Source organism: Mobula hypostoma, chromosome 7 (genome assembly GCF_963921235.1).
Source record: "Mobula hypostoma chromosome 7, sMobHyp1.1, whole genome shotgun sequence".
In the NCBI taxonomy this organism is placed as follows: domain Eukaryota; kingdom Metazoa; phylum Chordata; class Chondrichthyes; order Myliobatiformes; family Myliobatidae; genus Mobula; species Mobula hypostoma.
Window position 1 is genome coordinate 45409966 of NC_086103.1, and position 19883 is coordinate 45429848.

Sequence of the window (19883 nt, forward strand, 5' to 3'; positions counted from 1 at the left end):
GGCAACACAAATGTGAAGGATAGTAAAGAAGACACGTGGCATACATGCCTTTACTGGTCAGGATGTTGAGTACCAACATAAGGAAGTCGTGTTTCAGCATATAAAACTTTGCTTAAGCTGAAGTGAACAGTCAGGTTGCCACAATATATATGGATGCTTTGGAAAGGATGCAGAGCAGGTTCACCGGGACGTTACCCCTATTGGAGTGTATTAGCTACAAGGAGAGCTAAAAGTGCTCAGAGATTTTTCTAAAACCAAAACCACAACTATTGAAAAAAGAGAAGAAGAATATCACAAGTTGGAAACACCAAGTGTTTGTAAAACCTGGGTTGCACACAGCATTTTTCTCAATTCTCAATGCCTACTCACAGTAAACACATGACTTTTCTGAAAAAAATTAAGTCCACAATGAATTAAAGATTAGAACATGATTAGAATAGAATAGCATGCCTTAGGGCCAACACTTCATCATCATATCCATCAGGTTAAATATTTAATCAAATTTCCTTGCAAATGAAATAATTATATGGAAATGAAAATGCAGTACAATTGCACTGGTGAAAGAATATTTCATTTTCACATTGCTAATTCTATTCCAATGACAATAGAATTAACAATTTTCATATTTCCTTTGCAACATTGAAAATAAAATCAAACAGTTAATTCAAAAAAGTGCCCATGAAACTCCTATGGCCTACCTCCAGCAGAATCAAACAGTCAAGGCAAAGAACTTAGAAACATTTAGAATATTGCACAGTTAACAGAACAGAACACAAACAGAAACAGAACCAGGTTATTACCACTGACATGTGACGTGAAATTTGTTAACTTAGCAGCAGTAGTTCAATCTAGCAGAGAGAGAAAAATAATAATAATAAATAAAACATAATAAATAAACATGAAAATCAATTACATATGTTGAATAGATTATTTAAAAATGTGCAAAAACAGAAACACTGTATATTAAAAAAAGTGAGGTAGTGCCAGAGCTTCAATGTCCATTTAGGAATCGGATGGCAGACGGGAAGAAGCTGTTCCTGAATCACTATCTAACTAATGTGCAGAAATATTGTTGGGGCATTGGAAATGTTCATTTGCATAACAATTACCATGAAGAACCACAATCTAGTCTCACCACTACCTGTTCACATTACCTATATTGGTTTCTTTTAGAACCGTAGGCACCTTAAGCACTCAATTAAATTTCATCATTTAAAGAGATAACTCACCACATAGACATGTTCGTTTCATGTCCCTTAATACCTTTTGGTCATCATCATAGCTTGTCACATCTGATAGCCAGCCACTCTAGTGTTGTTTAGTTGATGTTGAGCAAGTCAGTGTCAACTAAATCAGGTGAGAATGGACAGTTGCGCAGAATGTGTTCAATATTCAGCACCCTTTCGCCATACTCACAGGATTCACTGGTCTTTAAACCCCACTTCACCATATTGTCTCCCGTCCTACAAACTTACGCTCTCATTCTGTTGAGAGTGCACCACTTCCGTCTCTCAAGCAGTGCCTCATCTGACAACATCTCTTTCGGGTCTTGCACTGTATTGTTTGGTGGGGTTCTGGCTTCTGTTTGTTGCCAGAGGTCAATCCTGTATGTTTGGGGGGATGTTCCGTGCGGTAGTTCCTCCACTGTAGCAAAGCTTTTCCTCGATTTTAGGCCGTTGGAAACTGGCACATGAAGATGTAGTGGGTGCCGTGGATCCGAGTTCTGTTTACCTTTTTCACTTTTTGTTGTAGTGTGTCTTTGGATCTCTGTGGGAGAAATGCCTGCAAGTCTGTAAATGATGTTAGTGGGTGTGGCGCGCAGCGTGCCCGTGATTATTCGGCAGGCTTCGTTAAGCAACGGGTCTATTTTCTTCACATGGGCTGATCTGCCCCACACAGAGGCACAGTATTCTGCAGGTGCATAGCAGAGTGCTAGGACTGTTGATCTAAGTGTGTGAGCATTAGCCCCCCATTTCGTGCCTGCTAATTTTTTCAAGAGAGAATTGCGAGAGCCAACTTTCCCTCGGAGTTTAGGTCAGATTACAAGGGCACAGTCCTCGTTTATTGTCATTTAGAAATTCATGCATTAAAAATGATACAATGTTCCTCCAGAAAGATATCACAGAAACACAAGACAAACCAGACTAAAACTGACAAAACCACATAATTATAACATATAGTTACAACAGTGCACAGCAATACCATAATTTGATAAAGAGCAGACCATGGGCATGGTAAAAAAAAGTCTCAGGTCCCGATAGCCCCATCATCTCACATAGACGGTGGAAGGGAGAAACTCTCCCTGCCATGAACCTCCAAGCGCCACAAACTTGCCGATGCATTGGAAGCACCCGACTGCAGCCGACTCTGAGTCTGTCCAAAAAGTTTGAGCCTCCAACCAGCCCTCCAACACCAAGCACCAAGCACTATCCTCTGCCGAGTGCTTCAACCTCGCCCCGGCCGCCAAGCAACAAGCAAAGCCGAGGACTCAGGGCCTTCCCTTCTGGAGATTTTGGATCAGCAGCAGCGAAGCAGGCATTTCAGAAGTTTCACCAGATGTTCCTCCATGCTCTCATGTCTGTCTCCATCAAATCAGGATTGTGCATGGCACCCTACTTGACAGATAACAGATATCATTCACCAGAGTGGCCGCTGCGAGCTGTGTCGCGCCGCCATCTTCTCCTCCCACAGTTTTTGGATGTGGGTGGCAAATGACAGCGTCCTATCCAGTGTCACACCCAGGTAAATTGGAGTCGGATGGTGTTCGAGCTCCTTCCCACACCAGAAGATCTTGAGTTTCCGAGCTGCTTCTCGATTCCTCAGGTGGAATGCACACACTTGAGTTTTTGATGGATTTGGGTTCAGAGACTATTTTTCATAATACTGCTTCATTGCTTCAAGGACTGCTGTAAGTCGCACTTCAACTTCTTGGAAGGAGTTAACTTGTGTTGATATGCATAGGTCATAAACCTGCGTGTGTTAGGAAAGGTTGGTTGGTCATTTGTGTAAACATAAAATAGTAGAGGTAACAGGATTGATCCCTGCGGTAGTCCGTTCTTTTGTGGGTGCCACCTACTCTTAATTGCATTAATTTCTGCATAAAATCTGCGATTTTCTAGGAGGCTTCTTATTACTTTGGCTGTGATTTAGTTCTTTAACATTTTAGATAATTTCAGTAGAAGGCCTCTGTAATTCACAGTGCCGTATGCTGCTGTTAAGTCAATGAATACTGCCCCTGTAATTTGTCTCATTTCAAAACCATCCTCAATATACTGGGTTAAGTTCAGGACTTGACCGCAGCAAGAGTGGCCTGGCCTAAACCTGGCTTGGTCTGGTGTTAGAAGATCTTTGACTAAGGGGGATATTCCTTTCAGTATGAGTCTCTCGTAGAGTTTATAGAGGGTGCAGAGCAAGGAAATCAGTCTGTAGTTTTTAGGAATGTTGGGGTCTTTATTGGGTTTTAGGAGAGCAACAACTTTGGCTCTTCTCCACTTTTTTGGTATTTTTAATGATCTTAGGCAACAGTTAAAAAGGGCCAGTGGAGTGCTTTAGGTCCATGATATTTAAGGAATTCATTAAGAATCCCATCTATGCCAGCAGCTTTGTTGGATTTTAGCTGTGACACTTCATCCTTTAATTCTTCTAGGGTGAGAGGTGGGAAGTTGTTATTCCCGTTTGAGAGAGCTGACTCCATCTCCTGATGTCGCTTTTTCTTTTGCCTCAGTTCCTTGTTATTTGGTCGACTATTTAGTATCAGTTGGTGGGCAAACTGATTGGATGTTACAGCAGCAATTCTCTGTGGTGGTCCACTGTTTGAGTTGAGTTTCCGAACAGTTGCCCATGTCTTCTTACTGTTCTTGGTTATGTCTGTGTTTTCTATCAGTTCCTGCCACCGCTGTTGTCTCTTTTGGCTCAGTAGGGACAGAACTGACTCTCCCATTTCAGTTGTGTCTTGACCAAATGGGTCTTGGTCGTATAAGTTGACATACTCATCATAACTTTGCTTGATATCACTAGTCAATCCCTGAATATATTTGGTTCTGCAGCCTTTAGGTATGTTCTGCTGTGCTACTTTCCAGATTAGTCGGACGAATTCATCTTAATGATCAGGTTCTGATGGTATGGTATCAATAAGTTGATCAAGGGATTCTGCGAAAGATGTCCAATTCGCTTTTCTCAGGTTAAATCTTGGTAGGTACTTTGATGGTACAGGTCTCAGAACTGGAAGGGATTCTACCTGGACTGGACGGTGTTGTGATTTGGGTATATGTTGGAGGACTGTTTGCGTGAAGAGGTTGGAGCTTGCTGAGGTAACAATGGCAAGGTCTGGGTTGTATCCTTTTCTCCATCTAGCACTTAGTAAAAATCAAGGATAAAGATCCACTTTCAAATGCTCTGTGAAATGTGAGGTTTGAAAATAGCAAAACACACAACTTCTACACAACTTTTGCGTAGGTTATTTGAGTCCTTCTGGTACTCGAGCCATAGAGTCATAAAGCACACACCTCTGGCCCAGAACGTCCATATCAACCACTGTATTTATCTACACTAGTACCATTTACCCACATTTGCTCCAAAGCCTTTTATGTCTTAGCAATTCAAGTGCTTGTTTAGATACATCTTAAATATTGTGTAAGCACCTGTCTCTCCTGCCTTTCACAGCTCTAAGTTCTCTCTGATTCCTGATAAATCTTACATCTCTTACCTTACATCTATTCTCTCTTGGTGTAGACATCTTCAACATGAGAAAGAGATTTATTATCTACCTCCATCATATTGTTGTACTCCTCTGTCAGGACACCCCTCAGCTATCTCTGCTCTATAGAAAACAAACACAGCCTATCTAAAACAAGAGAAAATCTGCAGATGCTGGAAATCCAAGTAACACACACAAAATGCTGGAGGAACTCAGCAGGCCAGGCAGCATCTATGGAAAGGAGTACACTCAACGTTTCAGGCTGAGACCCTTCATCAGAACTGGAAAAAAAGATGAGGAGTCAGAGTAAGAAACTGAGGGGAGGGGAGGAAGAACCAATCAAATCTCTTCTCGTAACTGAGATACTCCAGTCCTTGTGAACAATCCTAGTTCATCTCCTCTGCACCCTCTCCAGCACTATCATATCCTTATAGTATAAATAAATAAATAAAGGCATCCGTTAGTCTTGTGAGACCATGGATCTGCGCCTGGAAAGTCTTCACTCTCCAGGGCGTAGACCTGGGCAAGGTTGTGTGGAAGACCAGCAGTTGCCCATGCTGCAAGTCTCCCCTCTCCACGACACCAATATTGTCCAAGGGAAGGGCATTAGGACCCATACAGCTTGACACCAGAGTCGTCGCAGAGCAATTTGTGATTAAGTGCCTTGCTCAAGGACACAACACGTTCCCTTGGCTGGGGCTCGAACTCACAACCTTCAGGTCGCTAGTCCAATGCCTTAACCACTTGGCCACATGCCCAGACATAGTATGACTCATCCTTATAGTATGACAAACAGAACTGCACAAGTGAGGCCATAATAGTGTTTTATAAAGTTGTTTCCTTATGTTCCTGCTCTTATCTACTGCGCCATGGCTGATGAAGGTAAGCGTTCCATATGCTTTCTTCACCACCCTATCCAACTACAGTACACTGCCATATTCAGGGATCAGTGGACTTGTAGCTCTCTGATCATCAACACTCTCCAGTGCCCTATTATTTCTCTGTGTAGGAGCTACCATCATTTGACATTACTTCATACATGTCAGGGTTACATTCCATCTGCCATTGCAATGCCTAGCATACCACCGATCACCAACATGCTGTAGCCCAAGACAATCTACTTTGCTGTCTACAGCAACACAAACATTCATGTCATCTGTAGTCTTACTAATCATGTCTCGCTCATTCACATTCAAGTAGTTAATGTATCAAGGTTCCCAGCACTGGACCTTGTAACTCTTCATCTGATTATAACAAACTCATCCAAATGAGCAGAATCAGGAAATAGCAGATAGATCTAAATGGTAGCAGATGTATCTAAATTATTATGGATTATGGCCAATTATAGCCACAGATAAATATCTAAACTCAATCCAAAGTAATAATAGTGTTGGTCAATCAAACCTGTCACATACAGTAATTTTTTTTCCCAAAAATGTACTTTGTTCATAAACTTTTCTATCCTAAGAACATAAGAGATAGGAGCAGGAGTAGGCCTTCTGACCCATCGAGCCTGCTCCGCCATTCAATAAGACCACCCATGGACTCATCTCCACCTTCCTCCCTTTTCCCCATAACCCTTAATTTGCCTACTATGCAAAAAATCTATCCAACCTTGTCCTGAATATATTTACTGAGGTAGCCTCCACTGTTTCATTGGGCAGATTTCCACAGATTCACCACTCTCTGGGAAAAGCGGTTCCTCCTCATCTCCACCCTAAGTCTACTTCCCCAAATCTTGAGGCTATGTCCCCTAGTTCTAGTATCAGTGACCAGTGGAAAAAAAACTTTCCTGCCTCATTTTACAACACATGACATTCATCTGTCATCATTCACTGTTCTGAGCACGTAATTTCAATTGTTTATGATATTTAAGCTATGCTAACATCTTTGACCCCCAAACATCTGATCAGCAATACATTTGAAAGGCTGTTAAACAGGGCAGTGTTTTCTATGTCTAATTACAGGAAGATCTTTAACCGCACACTTTCCCCCATAAACTCTTTGCAGTGGCTCCACAGCACTTAGTCCTGTGCCTCTTGGGTTGTTATGACACCAGTGACTACCCCAATCGTGACCACTCCCACCACCACCAATCCACTACAAACAGACCAGGGTCTGCTCTGCCCACCCGAGTCCTGGTGCCAGCCCTGAGAACAGACTCGGGCAAATCTCCACCGTGCACTCTGAAATGGTGAAGCAGCTATAAAAGCTTACTTCAATAATGCAATAGTTTCAGCATTGTGCACCACTAAACTTCCTGGTAGCAGGTGCGGAATAAACTGCTCATTGGCCTGCACTGCATTCATTCTTTGATGCACTTTCAACTCTGCTTCCTTGTGAGAAGGATGCTAAGAGGATGCAGGGTGACTTGGATAGGTTAGGTGAGGGGGCAAATTCACAGCAGATGCAATTTAATGTGGATAAATGTGAAGTTATCCACTTTGGTGGCAAAAATAGGAAAACAGATTATTATCTGAATGGTGGCCGATTAGGAAAAGGGGAGGTGCAATAAGACCTGGGTGTCATTATACTCCAGTCATTGAAAGTGGGCATGCAGGTACAGCAGGCGGTGAAAAAGGCGAATGGTATGCTGGCATTCATAGCAAGAGGATTCAAGTACAGGAGCAGGGAGGTACTACTACAGTTGTACAAGGCCTTGATGAGACCACACCTGGAGTATTGTGTGCAGTTTTGGTCCCCTAATCTGAGGAAAGACATCCTTGCCATAGAGGGAGTACAAAGAAGGTTCACCAGATTGATTCCTGGGATGGCAGGACTTTCATATGATGAAAGACTGGATCGACTAGGCTTATTCTCGTTGGAATTTAGAAGATTGAGGGGGGATCTTATTGAAAAGTATAAAATCCTAAAGGAATTGGACAGGCTAGATTCAGGAATATTGTTCCCGATGTTGGGTAAGTCCAGAATGAGGGGTCACAGTTTGAGGATAAAGGTGAAGCCTTTTAGGACCGAGATGAGGAAAAATTTCTTCACACAGAGCATGGTGAATCTGTGGAATTCTCTGCCACAGGAAACAGTTGAGGCCAGTTCATTGGCTATATTTAAGAGGGCGTTAGATATGGTCCTTGTGGCTAAAGGGATCAGGGGGTATGGAGGGAAGGCTGGTACAGGGTTCTGAGTTGGATGATCAGCTATGATCATACTGAATGGCGGTGCAGGCTTGAGGGGCCGAATGGCCTACTCCTGCACCTATTTTCTATGTTTCTCATCATTGCAAACATGCAGAATATTGTCGTAGAACAAAAATAGAGAGTACAAACTCAGTTCATAATTTTGTATGGGAGCATTAAGTTCCATCAGGATACTTGGTGGTCCTGGGAGGACATACACTACAAAGAAAATAATTCAGGAGATACTTTCAGATATGCTACAGGTGGATAGGTAGAACAGCCAGACATTGTGGGGCAAAAGGCAAACTGTTGATTGTAAGTATAACACAACCACCAACAAATCAATTCAGAATTTTTAAAATAAACTTCCCTACTCAGAAATCAGCTGGAGTATGAAACTACCAGACTGGAGTAATTCAGGTGAACTGCATGGATGCATTTAAGGAAAAGCAAGTTAAATTTGTGAGGAACGAAGGGACAGAAGCACGTATCAATGGTGTGAGGTAAAGCAAGAAGAACGTAAATAAAGTATGGAAGGTCGAGGCTTATGTAAACTCTTATGGAATTGGCTTGTTATAGCTATTTCTCTGCTGTACACTGTGTGGAATTATAGATCTTCAGGTGATTAGAGAGGAACTGAATAAATGAAAAGATTAAGTGTTTGGAAGGGGAGGAGAATACAAAGGGATAAGAGGATGAGGGGGTATTTTCTATTCCATGCCAGTAAACAATGCAATGCATGAAGATATACAAGTAATTACATTTTACTTAAAAGAACATTTTAATTCAACCTATTTCAAGTTTAATTATACTTGGCAACTTTGGGGCCAAGGTGCAAAACACATTACCAACAGCACGCACTGCACATAGCACAATTAGCACATATGGTTATAATTTCAGAAAAAACAGTCACAAAGAAAAAAATTGTTATTTAAACTAAAGGAGTAGGGTATTTAACTACATTATCAATTGTATTATAATACAGCTTCCTTTCAATTAACACCAATGTTTAGGTCATACTATTTTTGCTTAGCTACATCATTAAGTTGAAATCTATCAATGATTAGCATGCTGTTCATATTAAAGGTCAGTAAATGACAGGAGCAATCCAGTCTGACTTGAGTAGAACTGTTATAATTGTCATTATTTCTAAAAGCAGACCGCAGGAAAGGTTTGAAAAGTAGCAGAAACACTTCTTTGGAAAAGAAAAGATCCAGTGGAATGTCCTGAGAATGAACAGCAACATAACAATGAGTGAAGCAACTGAAGTGAGAAGAAGTGGTAGGAGCTGTCACAAAGGAGCTAGTGAATAGATTGATTGAGCCACCATTTGCTCCAAGAATTCAATGGGCAGCCTAAAAAAAGGCTTCACATTTCAAAATAAGAGTATTACTATTTGCTGTATTGAAGGCACTGGACGTCATTGCATACTTTAAAAACCTGCATGTATTTCCATTCCTATAATTGGAGAAGTCGTTATAAAAGAAATCCAAGAAAAATGCAGTAGCATAAGATCACCTCTGCAATAAATCTAAATGGCAATTCTGCGAAAGTTAGGACATTCTACTCTACATTTATATTGCACCATTAACTCACATTTGAAAAAGGACTGTGATAATGGGTATTATTAGATCCCGGCACACAGTTACTGAGGCCCACTCCTGCTCTGCACATTTTAAATATTTTAAGAATGCTAGTGAATGCTCCCACTTTCAAAACAAAACACTTTTTAAGAACTCTGTCCAGCAGAATTTTAAACTTTGTTAACTGGCCGTAACACCCCAATCTAGGGAGGTGATATTCTATCATGGTCTGACCTTGACAGACAACAAAAAAGAAACTAACTTACAATACTTCACAAGTGATAATAAAATTGACATGCTTAAGAATATATTGGCTGGACTGTACAGTTGTTAGAATTACCAGCAAGTATACATTCAAAAAAAGATATACAATTCACATGGGATTTGTAAACAACTTCCATCAATAATTATTTGATGAACTACCATAACAAGCAGTTATACAAATCTACCAACAATAAATGTGGCACAGAAGTAACTAAAATGTGATTCTGATACAGTTAAATTGTACTGGATGCTGACATCAACATTGTGATTTTGTGTAAAATTAATGGACCTGTGCAATTCACTGTATTTTAAAATAATTCTTATAAAATCTAGAATAAATATAAATTTAAGTCACATATGGAAGAAATTGGAGAAATATAATTATGACAGAAAACTATTCAGAGAAATCTCCTAAAGCGATTTACAAAAGTGGGCCTCCATATAGTGTTAAGTTCAGCTAGGCTGCGTGGAATAGATATGTAGCTTTCAGAGGAAAAGTCAGAAATATGTCTAGTCTGAGCTATTTTCATCACTTACACATCTGCTAAATGCAACAGCTGGGAAATTCAACAGCCTAAAGAGAAGCTGTTGGGGCAGGAAAATGTAATGGGGTGTAATGCCAAAAATGTTTTCTATATAAATGACAGGATCCTCCATTGATACAGTTAAAGTTAAAGAACGTGAACTGAACACACCAATATATATATTGCATTGTGAGTCATCAAGTACGTCCTTGTATGTAGACTGATTAGTCCAAGGACTCTTACTTTGATGAGAGAGTAAGTGATATGGCACTGCAATGACAAATCAGTCATTCACCAAACGTCATCTCCTCCCTGCCTGTGCAATATACCAGCACTAACTTTCAAAGTTTAACTTCTTAGTTAATAGCGGTACTGAAAGGGCTCACATAGTGCATGTATCACCTACCTTACACAGGAAACTCAAATTAAGGTAAGCTTAACCAACTGATTTTTATTTGGTGAGATCACTAGTGCAAAATCAAATCCTATTAAGACATTTTTATATTTAAATACTTAATTTAATCTTAGAAAATATAAGTGTAACTGCTTATACAATGACTTAAAAAGTAATTTTTAGAAATCAATGATAGTTTTCATTGCTGTATCTAGATATGGTTCCTATTAAATGGCTTTCTATTTACATTTTATAAATTATAGCATTGTCAGGTTCAACAAAATTTAACTTCATTAATGGTTCTTAAAGCAGATTTTCATTTTCCATAGACAAAATTTTTTGGCATTTGCCGCAGGCTTCTATTTAATTTTTTCCATTCAGATGTCAACTGGAAGCTTAAGAAAAGAAATCAAGTGAAAAAATAGTTCTTCATTTTACAGATTTAAGAAGTGCATTTGGAGGTTGCAATCTTAGTAAAAAATATACTTGCATTATTGGTAGCATTATATTGTAAAATTTAAATAGCAATTCAGATATTATTGCTGGATCATAATACTTATTCCATATCAAAGCAAGATGTAAAATGTTCCCTTAATTGAAAATATAACAATTAACAACATGCCAGACATATTCAAGAAATTGAAATTCAATTATGTGCCTTCCACATGAATGTTTGAGGGTTATAGAGAGAATGATTATTAAATCGCTCCAGAAAATACTTATACTTTTATTGTTAAAAATATACTACTGTTTCCTATTGCAAGTAATCATTAAGAAGGGAGATTCGCACCCCCTGCAGATAACTGAAGCTTAATAAGCCATGAGATCATTAGTTCTATACTGGTACCTTGCCAGCAAAAGGTGGTACTTTGGAACAGATGATGTAATGGAAGTGACAGGAACTTCTATTAACATTCTTCCAAACTTCTATTCCCAGAAAAGGATTGAGTTGAACAAAAATATATCCTTAGGTACTTCAATAATCCCAGAACAGAAAGATCATATCACAGAACAAATAAGATAAGAACCAGTAGGTTCAATTTTATTTTATATCGCTAGGTGGAAATGAAAATAAAATGCCCTTGGTTAAAAAAAACCTCTGCTTTCCTATCCACCCCCATTATATTAAAACTTAGTATTTTGGGTCATGTATGGAGAGGTCTGAGTACCCTTGAAAGTAAGGTGCTGAAGTCATCCAGCCTGATATAATTATATTTCAAAATAAGTGAATTGTGGGCTGCGTCTCAGTTGTCAGCTAAAGCACTATGAGCAAGTCCGGTGTTCTTCTACCTAGGTTCCTCAGTAACCTCTAATTGCAAACCTTCAGAACACACCCACCTTTGACAGGAGAATCGAGCCTGATGGGGGCCACTTTCCTTTGGTGCTTAGCCACAGTTTGCAGCATTCAGTATTTTTTTCCCTTCTGCCTTTCCAGCCAACTCTGGGCAGGAGTCAACAAGAAAAGTTAAAATGAAATCCAGCTGTTAAAGGTCCAGAAGTTAAGTTGAGCATGAAAAATATTTAATTGCTATTATGACTTAATATTGGGGCTAAAAGCTTAGTTTCATTTCATTCAGTAAGGCAAAATATTTTCAGTAATGTTTTACAGATAGCTTAGTGCATGAAAAGTTGATGGCAATCCAACCACCTTTGGTTTAATGAATCTGCAGTAAATACATGCATGGTAAATCGCCATGGTAAATACTATATATTCTTTCTTAGCTAAGGAGACTTAAAGTATACATAACATTTCAGGTACAGCTTTAATGTGGCTCTATACAATAGACTTCCTTACTCCAGTATTCAAATCCACTTGAAATAAAAGCTGACATATCTTTTACCCCCTTTACTATTTGACACACCTGAAATTTGGCTATGAACAAGTTTAATAGCAGCTTATCACAATGTTTTTAAATGCTGCAATGCATTACTTAAATTTTGCAATTGCAAATGTAATGCATAACAACGGGAATCATTTTCATATCTTAAAATCTAAAGGCCCTTATATGTATGAAGCTAATTAAAGGGGCTAATGCAAAACGATTTTGTAAAAAGCCACATTTGAGCAAGAATTGTTGCACATTGAAACCAATATAAAGGTGGTGCACTGTGGATAGGAAGGATAGAGGGAAACAGCTAAAAGGCTGTGCACCTGAAAAGAATGGGAATACAGAGTCAGAAAATCAGACTCAATTATGAAATTATTTATGGACTTCAGTTTAACACCATTAAGACAGCTTGTCTCATCATTTAAAAAATTATGTTGCCTCAAGCTTGCTCTGCTATTCTGTAAGAATGACTGATCTGATCATAGCCTCAGCTCAACTTTTCTGCCCGTACCCCATCAGTCTTACTCTCCCCATATAACAAAATCTGCCCATTTCGCCTTGAATATTTATCTTTATATTCTTCGGGGAAGAGAATTTCAAAGGCTTTTGACTCACAGAAGATATCTCAACATTTCTGCTTTACGTGGAAATCCTTATTTCTGCAGGTATGCCCTCTATGTTCAGATTCCCCCATTAGAGGAAATGAGACCAAACAAGTCTTTAGAACTCTTCTATGTTTCCATAATCATTTGTTTCTTTTACAAACTCCAAGTGTAAAGACTTAATATGGCTAATCTTTCCTCAATACATTTACATCTTTCTCTCAACTAATTTCAATGTTTTCTAAAGTAGGGAAAACAAAAATGATATTTTAGTATGGTCTTCCCAACTCCCCTTATTTCACCACCCTCTTTGCAATGATATCCAACAATCTGCGTGCCTCCCTACAGCTTCCGATTATTTATTTCACTTTTTCTGAATCTTGTCATTGATGTGAGTTGAGAAGTCAGATATATTTTCAGAAGTTGCCAGTGTAGCAGTGGTCAGCAATTTAGAACAGTTTCTCACTGAGCGGTCATGACAGACCCAGAAACATAACGTGACTATTCAAAAGATCCTTAAAGCTTTCCCTAGCTCCCCTCCCCAAAATAGAGAAACCGTTTCCAAGAGGATTATAAAACGCAAACAACAGGAATTCTGCAGATGCTGGAAATTCAAGCAACACACACCAAAGTTGCCGGTGAACGTTGCTCACATCAAATGCTGCCTGGCCTGCTGCGTTCACCAGCAACTTTGATGTGTGTTCCAAGAGGATTAGACAGATTAGGTCAGTCATAATACTAAGTGATAGATAAGATCTTGCAAAAACAATTTTAAAAACCTCCCCAAAAATTATGAAAAATCCATAAATACGGCAGATAGTAATTTGTTTTATTATTGTCACATGTAGTGAAGTACAGTGAAAAACATGTCTTAGATACCACCCACACAGATCATTTCATTTCGATAATGCATTGAATAGTCAGCGGGTCAGTTACCTTCTCTAACGAGGGTAATAGAGTTAACATTTCAAATTGATGATTTTTTAACTGTACAACTTCCTGAAGAATGAATGTCTTGTCTAAAGATGGGACAGTACCTGTCAGAGCAAACTAGACCTTCACTCCTAGGGCTTTCCCATCTCTTTCTGGGAATTGATGAACTGATTAAATGAAGACTTTTTTTTCATACCACAAGAGAGGAAGTTTCCCTCCAGAAATGATAATGTAGGTATTTGTGTCCCTCTGCACAATGTTTACAACTGAAGATGAAAATCATTCTGGGCATCTTTTAATATATTTTAAAGAGGGGACCTTGGAAAAACCAGATGAAAGCACAGAATAAACCCTCACAGTTCCATTGCAACGACAATACCCAGGAGTGGAATTGATATATTAGTTGTGCTGCAAATGTGAAAATTAGCATATTTATTGAAAACCTAATTGTGCATAACATATCTTTTGCAAAGTATTCCTGTATTATCTGCTTTAGAATCAGCATTTTAAATAAGTTTCTTTAAAAATTATTTTCCTTCTTCTGCCCAGTCAGCCAGTGCAACAGAATATCAAGCATCATTCTCCATCCAATTTGCAAGACTTTCACCCTCAGCTAAAGGGCATCTAACAAAAGCAGAATATCGCCTTTTTTGGAGGAAACCTACCAGTTTCTGTCCAACAAACACCTCAGCCTAAGCTGGAAACAAACCAACAAGTAACTGCTATGAGTGTGGCCAAGCTTTCTTCAGAACCTGTGCATCGATCAAGTTTCAACTATGAGCGGCCAAGTGATTTCATTCAATTACAGACTAAATACCAACCAAAGTTTCTATCTCAGACACCTGAAGTTACTGGAAGTCCATTACCTCAGCATCTCCCTGTAACGCAAACAAAGTCTCAAAGTGTTTATCAATTTTCTAATTTCTTCCAGCAATCACAGAGCCAAAACAGCCTGCAATTGTCTGCATTATCGCCTACATTAAGCTCTCCCATTTCTACTGCATCTTCTTCATTAAGCTCTAATAGGGAGTTAACTCCAGCAGTTCCACAACCAACTTTTCGATCTTCCTTTTGTTCTCAATCACCTCCTTACACTTCCTCTAAACAAAAATCCTCTCCTTTTGCTCAGTCCCCTGCTGCCTTTCTCAGCTCAGTGCTTCCATCCCAGTTTGCTCCTGTTCCAAAATCTGAAATGCAGCTGTCCAGCGAAGATACTAAGTAAGTATGAAATGCGCCAAAATCATCAATCTGGTAAGATTTATATTTCCTGTTCAAAGATTTCAATAACAGCACGTTTTTGCAATGTATATTCCTATGAAAAGTGTATGGTAGTATTTAAACACTAAGTTATTGACCTCAGAAATAAACATCCACTTAACTCTTAGTCATTGCCACTGTAATTTTAATTAGTTATAGATACCCTAGTGATCCTGGAAAGAAAATCATCAAGTCTCCAAGGCCCACCAGTGATGAACAGATACAAGGCTCTAAAACTGCTGTTATTCAAGACTTGGAAAGAAAATTGCGCTGTAAAAATGGGCTTCTGCATGATGGACATCAGGTATACAAATATACAGAGAACCGTTAAGGTTGAGTGCTCTCTTAATTAGCATTATTAAACTACTTTTATAGGAAGAGTATTAGCAACATTAACGGTTCTCATTTGGCTTTAAATTTTTAAGATTAACATTGGTGAATAACAGTATATAAATATCTTCTATTCCAACATTATCAAAGATCAGGAATCTAATGCAATTTGATATGCTGGAAGAGAAAACTCATGCATTAGAATCCTGAGAGCTGACGTTACTATTTCAAACTCCAGTAGTTTTGAGAGATAATGTTAATTAACAATTTGCATCTATTCAGTTTTATTTTAATTTTTCTATGAATTGAAAGAATATTTTCAATCTATTTTGCCAGCTTCACAGTTATAATTATCAGGTGTATAACTTCCCCATCTTTAAACTTAGCACTTCACTAATAAATGACCTGGAGCAAATCTCAACTGTGTTTTGGAAGTTCAGGTGTAGCCAGAGATTTAATAGCTAAGTTAGATATCCAATGAGCCAAAAGGCATAGAAAACTTACAAAAGAAAATTGCATGGTTTCCAAACTATTCATCCTGTCTGGTTCGAAAAAAGTGCTGGGCCCTTTAGTTTAAATTTACTTGATGTTAATATCATCTACAATGATATTAATGAAACTCCCTCAGAGTGGAGGGTACAATAACTATTCAAAGTTGCTCCTCCATAGACTTCCTTCAGCAAATGAGCCAAAAGATTGTATGCAATGACACATATGTAGCAACCATTTCAAAGATTACAGTGACATAATATCCATGGAAAATGTTGTTTTCAACGTCTATAAATCACTGCAGTTCTGTGTGTTTCTTACTTGACAGTCTTGATATTTAAATAGGACACAATGTTCATAACTACAAATATTTGAAGAGCCAATTATTTGACTCAAACTATTTTGTTGTATTTTCTAAACTTAATGAATTGTACATTGACAGAAATGTGTCTTCTCTTAGTTCCCATCATTTTGTCTGCATTTTGTCTGCAATATTCATTAAAATTCTCACGCTTTCCCTTTGGTTTCACACACAGATATTTAAGGGGACCTATTCTCTCCCTAGCCACCCTTTTACTCTTTTCATTTTTAAATCTTTTTATTAATTATTATTGAAAATTGACAAAAAACATTAAAATAATCAAGTCAATATATCAATATGTATAATAAGAGTCAAACTATTAACCAACCTAAACAGTATATCAATAATAATAATTTTTAAAAAACAAAATATTAAAGCTATTTTTTTGGTAAAAAGAAAGAAGGAAAAAAGAACCCCTACTAACTAAAACAAAAAAAAACCCAGCTAACAAAAATAAATGAGAAAAAAAAAACGAGAAAAATAAAACCATTTGGAGCACAAACCTGGAGCTATACGTCATACAAGCTTCTATTTAAAAAAGACATCAATCTGCCAACCAAATCCATTTACCCAAGAATCAGAAGGGGACCATCTTAATTAACTAAAGTCAAATGATAGTAGCAGGCAAAAGAGCCCCACCTTTTCTCAAAGTCAAATCGAGGATCAAAAGTTCGACTTAAGATTTTTTCCAAACTAAGACATAGCATCACCAGAGAGAACCATTGTATCAAAGAGGAAGCAGAAGCATCTTTCCATTTTGATAAAATAGCCCTTCTAGCCAATAATGTAACAAATGCAATTACATGTTGGTCTGATATAGAAATACCATGAATATATTGAGGAATTATACCAAACAAAACTGTCAATTTATTTGGTTGTAAATTAATTTTTAAAGCTTTAGAAATTGTAGAAAAAATAGATTTCCAAAACTGTTTCAATACAGAACACGACCAAAACATATATGTCTATGTAGCTATCTCAGTTTTACATCTATCACACTGACTATTAACATTAGGAAATATTTTAGACAGTCTCTCCTTTGTCAAATAATGACGATGTACAATTTTAAATTGAATTAAAGAATGACTGGCGCAAATCGAAGAAGAGTTAACCAACTTCAAAATTCGCAACCAATCCTCTCTTATCAAGGTCATGTTAAGCTCTCTTTCCCAGCCTTGCTTAATCTTAAATAGAGGATAATTATCCTATTGTAATAGTAAATTATAAATTTTCCCAATAAAACCTTTCACTGAAGGGTTCATTTTTAAAACAGTGTCTAACAGGTCAGAATCTTGTATACATGGAAAATTACTTAAATATTCTTGTAAAAAATGTCTGACCTGAAGATTTGCAAAAAGTGTGAACATGAAAGAGAGTATTTAGTTACTAATTTCTCAAAGGACATCAATCAGCCTTCTTGAAACAAATCCATAAAGGAATAAATTCCTTTATTCCTCCAAAGAGAAAAGGTAGGATCACTAAGTGAAGGTTTAAATAAATAGTTTCGATAAATTAAACTAAGAAGGTTAATTTTTTTAAGATTAAAAAACTTACGAAACTGGTACCAAATTCGTAATGACTGCTTAATCATAGGATTTATATTTAAAATAGAAATTTTGGCTAGTTGTACAGGTAAAGAAGCTTCTACTAATGAACTTAAGTAAAATTGTTTCACAGCTTTCAATTCCAAATCAACCCATGGTGGTCATTCATTTTTATCGGTTCAATATAACCAAAAACACATATAGCGTATATCAACCGCCCAATAATACATTCTTAAATTAGGCAAAGCAAGACCTCCATCCTTTTTTAATTTTTGTAAATGACATTTTCCAATTCTTGGTCTTTTATTATTCTAAACAAAAGATGAAATAATAGAATCAACCTGATCAAAAAACTTCTTAGTTTAAAAAAAGGGAATATTTTGAAATACATATAAAAATTTTGGTAAGATCACCATTTTAACTGCATGAATTCGACCAACTAACAAAACTGTAAGAGGATTCCATCCAGAAAATAATTGCTTCATGAAGTCCACTAAGGGAACTAAATTAGCTCTATAAAGGTCTCCATAATTTTTAGTGATGATAATACCTAAATATTTAAACGAATCCATAACTTTAAAAGGAATATTATCATATATAAAAGCAGAATCATTTAAAGGAAATAATTCACTTTTATGCCGGTTTAATTTATATCCTGAAAACTTTCCAAATTCATTTAATAATTTCAATAAACTAGGAATAGATTCTTCAGGATTCGAAACATAAACTAAGAGATCATCAGCATAAAAGGAAATCTTTTGAATAGTCCCATTTATGAAAATTCCTTGAATATCGTTAGCTTCATAAAGTGCAATAGCCAAAAGTTCCAGCACCAAATTAAATAACAAAGGACGTAACGGACATCCTTGTCTCGTACCTCGCGAAAGTCGAAAGAAGGGGGATCTACAGTTATTAGTAATCACAGTGGCAATAGGGCTTTTATATATCATTCTAATCCACTTATTAAAATTAGTACCAAAGCTAAATTTCTCTAAAACGTTAAATAAGTATTTCCATTCAACTCTATCAAACGCCTTTTCAGCATCAAGAGAAACAACACATTGGGGAGTTTTCGAGGGGGATGAGTATATAACATTTAACAGTCTCCAAGTGTTAGAAAAAGAATAACGGCCTTTTATAAAACCTGTTTGGTCCTGAGAAATAATTTTAGCTAGTATATTCTCCAACCGATTAGCCATTTTTTTGAAAAAATTTTGGCATCTACATTTAATAATGAGATGGGTCTATATGAAGCACAATCCATAGGGTCTTTATCTTTCTTAAGAATTAAACAATTAGAAGTTTCATAAAATGTAGAAAGTAACTCTCTTAACAAAAAAGAATCTTTAAGCATTTCCAACATATAAAGAGAAAGCAAATTTTCAAATTTTTTATAAAATCCTACAGAAAAACCATCTAGTCCAGGAGCTTTACCAGTTTTCATTGAAAAAATAGCTTTCTGAATTTCTCTTTCAGTAAAAGGAGTATCAAGAATTTGTTGATCTTCAACAGATATTCTAGGAAAATCAATCTTTTGTAAAAAGGCATTCATTTTAGAAATATCAGCTGTAAACTGAGATTTATAGAGTTCACTGTAATAGTCTTGAAAAATTTTATTAATATCTTCATAGTTACAAACTAAACTACCATCTCCCTTACGAATTTTAAAAATTTGTCTTTTAGCTCTAACTGCTTTTAGTTGGGATGCTAGTAGCTTATTACTTTTAACTCCAAACACATAAAATTGACTTTCTAATTTAAGCAAATTTCTTTCAATAGGATAAGTTAATAAATTATATTGTGATTGAAGTTCAACCCTTTGTTTAAATAAATCAATATTAGGAGAAACTGCATAAGTGTCATCCAAGTCTTTAATTTGTTTTGAAATCCTATCTCACTCTATTTTTGTCTGTTTCTGAAGTTGAGCCAAATAGGAGATTATC

General features: G+C 37.2%; 1 protein-coding gene across 7 annotated transcripts in view; it reads left to right on the top strand.

The window, feature by feature from the left end:
• Positions 1-19883, top strand: part of myot (myotilin) — a 158017-nt gene that overhangs the window by 88493 nt on the left and 49641 nt on the right. For 4 of the 7 annotated variants that reach the window (XM_063053360.1, XM_063053359.1, XM_063053361.1 and 1 more), the window contains one exon: positions 15370-15520. In XM_063053360.1, the coding sequence (XP_062909430.1) occupies positions 15370-15520 (151 nt within the window). Of the gene's footprint in view, positions 1-10473; positions 10632-14508; positions 15178-15369; positions 15521-19883 lie in introns of those variants that run through there. The other 3 variants (XM_063053364.1, XM_063053365.1, XM_063053363.1) reach the window with 3 other exon arrangements.